Genomic DNA, 1,798 nt, shown 5'->3' with positions numbered 1-1,798 from the left:
GAATCCATTGAAAAAAAAAACATTTGATTTTCATCAAGATTTAATTCTAGAAAATCAAACAGAATAGTAATGCTAAGGTGATTTCCATGTAGTTTTTGGCTAGTAAACTGACCCTTAGTACTGATGCCACGCAGGTCAGTGATTTTCATCAACATACGAGGGAACATGTGAGGTTTGTTGGGTCGGCGGCGTCGTGCATAGATCTTCAGAGCTTCCAGCAGGGGCTCCTGCAGACGATCTACACGCTCAGGCTCCTCAAGATCCATTCGGTCTACAGAGAAAGAGTATTAGCATTAGCATACTAGTACCTCCATCCATTTTCCAATTCTGAATATAAGCTAAATCTATAATGTTAACATTTTTCCTGTTGCTTCATCTAGGTGGCAGCAGTGTTGCTACAAAATTGCATCATGTAATACCTCCACAAATGAGGCAGATGGCGCTGAGGAGTCCAGTCTCCGTATCATCCATCTCAAGGGGCAGAAGCTGACCAGCAAAGGCAAACACCAGGTCAGTGAGCGGGCCGAAGCCAGCATTATGCATCTGAGTCCGGTTGAGGGTGAGTCCATCTGAAAAGGTCATTGTGTCCTGTTCCGGTGTGTATCGTGTGCAGATTCGCAGCATCTGCAAGAGACACAGACATTTATGAGGCTAAGAATTATGTGAAAGTAATGTAGTAGATGCATGTTCTACATCAAGGTGAGATACTTAAAGGAAGGCACACATACTAGAATTTCCAAGCAGGCTGATTTAAGGAGGGTGATCTGATCTGCGATGGTGAGAGTGGTGAAGCCCGGAAGGCGTTTGGCAAATTCCACAATTTTAATGATGCACTTGGTGGAAAGCTCACTGAATTTGTCCCATAGGCCCAGATCCAGCTGAACCCGGTGGTCTGAGCTTGAGTTCTGATGAAAATAAAAAGAGAGAAGAGGTTAATATATGTGTGCATTAATATACGTTAAAATGAATTTTTCAATCAAAAATGAATCATGTACTCATCCACATGTCATTCCAAACCCATATGGCTATTTAATACATTGAACACAAGCAGAAATTTAGCAGAATATACAAAAAAATTCAGTCTGTTCTTCACACTTAGAGCATATGAATTATATTTACACTTTAATGATAGTTTATGGTTATTTTTTGTCATTTTGGAGCTTGATGGCCTCAGTGCTCATTTACTTTCATCATACTGAAAAGATTGTTCTTCAGAAAGAATTTCACAGAAGAAAAAGTCATACAGATTTGGAACAACATGAGGTTGAATAAATGACTATTTATCTTTTGTGTGCACTGTTCCTTTAAATTATGTTTTCAATAATGGAACATGTTTATCACACTACATCTGACATGGTCTGTTTACACCACTATAAATAAATTCCACATTCCATTGCTGACAGATCCACTCATTTTCAGAAAACACTCACTGTGGTGTATTTTCCCAGCTGGCAGAGTGAAGGGAAGGTCTCTTGATGTGCTTTGCTCACTTTATTGACCAGCTCCTCCAGTTCCCCACTCAGCTCGTAGCTCTCTGGCGGAACAACCTCATCCTTCACGTCCTTCTTCTTCTTATTTCGATCGTTGCGCACAGCTGAGAGTCACAAAGAGAGGCTGCTTAATAATTCTATAATAAGTTAGCTTCAACTGCCAAACTATGATCTTAGTACTTGTACATGCAAACTAGTCAAACTCTACAAAATGATGTGCCAGAAAAAACTTCTGATGATTTTGAGATTTTAATTTCTCAGAATTGCTGCAAAAATGCTACAATTTGTTTAATATACGCCCCCCCCCC

General features: G+C 39.9%; 1 protein-coding gene across 1 annotated transcript; it reads right to left on the bottom strand.

Moving 5' to 3' along the window:
- Positions 1-11: 11 nt before the first annotated feature.
- LOC107579103 (retinoic acid receptor gamma-A-like) lies at positions 12-1,594 on the bottom strand (the record flags this gene model as incomplete). The annotated part of the gene is made up of 4 exons (XM_016264976.1): positions 12-271; positions 420-624; positions 729-905; positions 1,431-1,594. Coding segments are annotated over 4 exons (806 nt in total), but the record flags the coding sequence as incomplete, so codon positions are not given.
- Positions 1,595-1,798: the final 204 nt, after the last annotated feature.

Source organism: Sinocyclocheilus grahami, unplaced genomic scaffold, assembly GCF_001515645.1.
Source record: "Sinocyclocheilus grahami isolate Dianchi unplaced genomic scaffold, SAMN03320097.WGS_v1.1 scaffold14156.1, whole genome shotgun sequence".
NCBI classification, from domain to species: Eukaryota; Metazoa; Chordata; class Actinopteri; order Cypriniformes; family Cyprinidae; genus Sinocyclocheilus; species Sinocyclocheilus grahami.
This window is presented reverse-complemented; position numbering and strand designations above follow the sequence as displayed.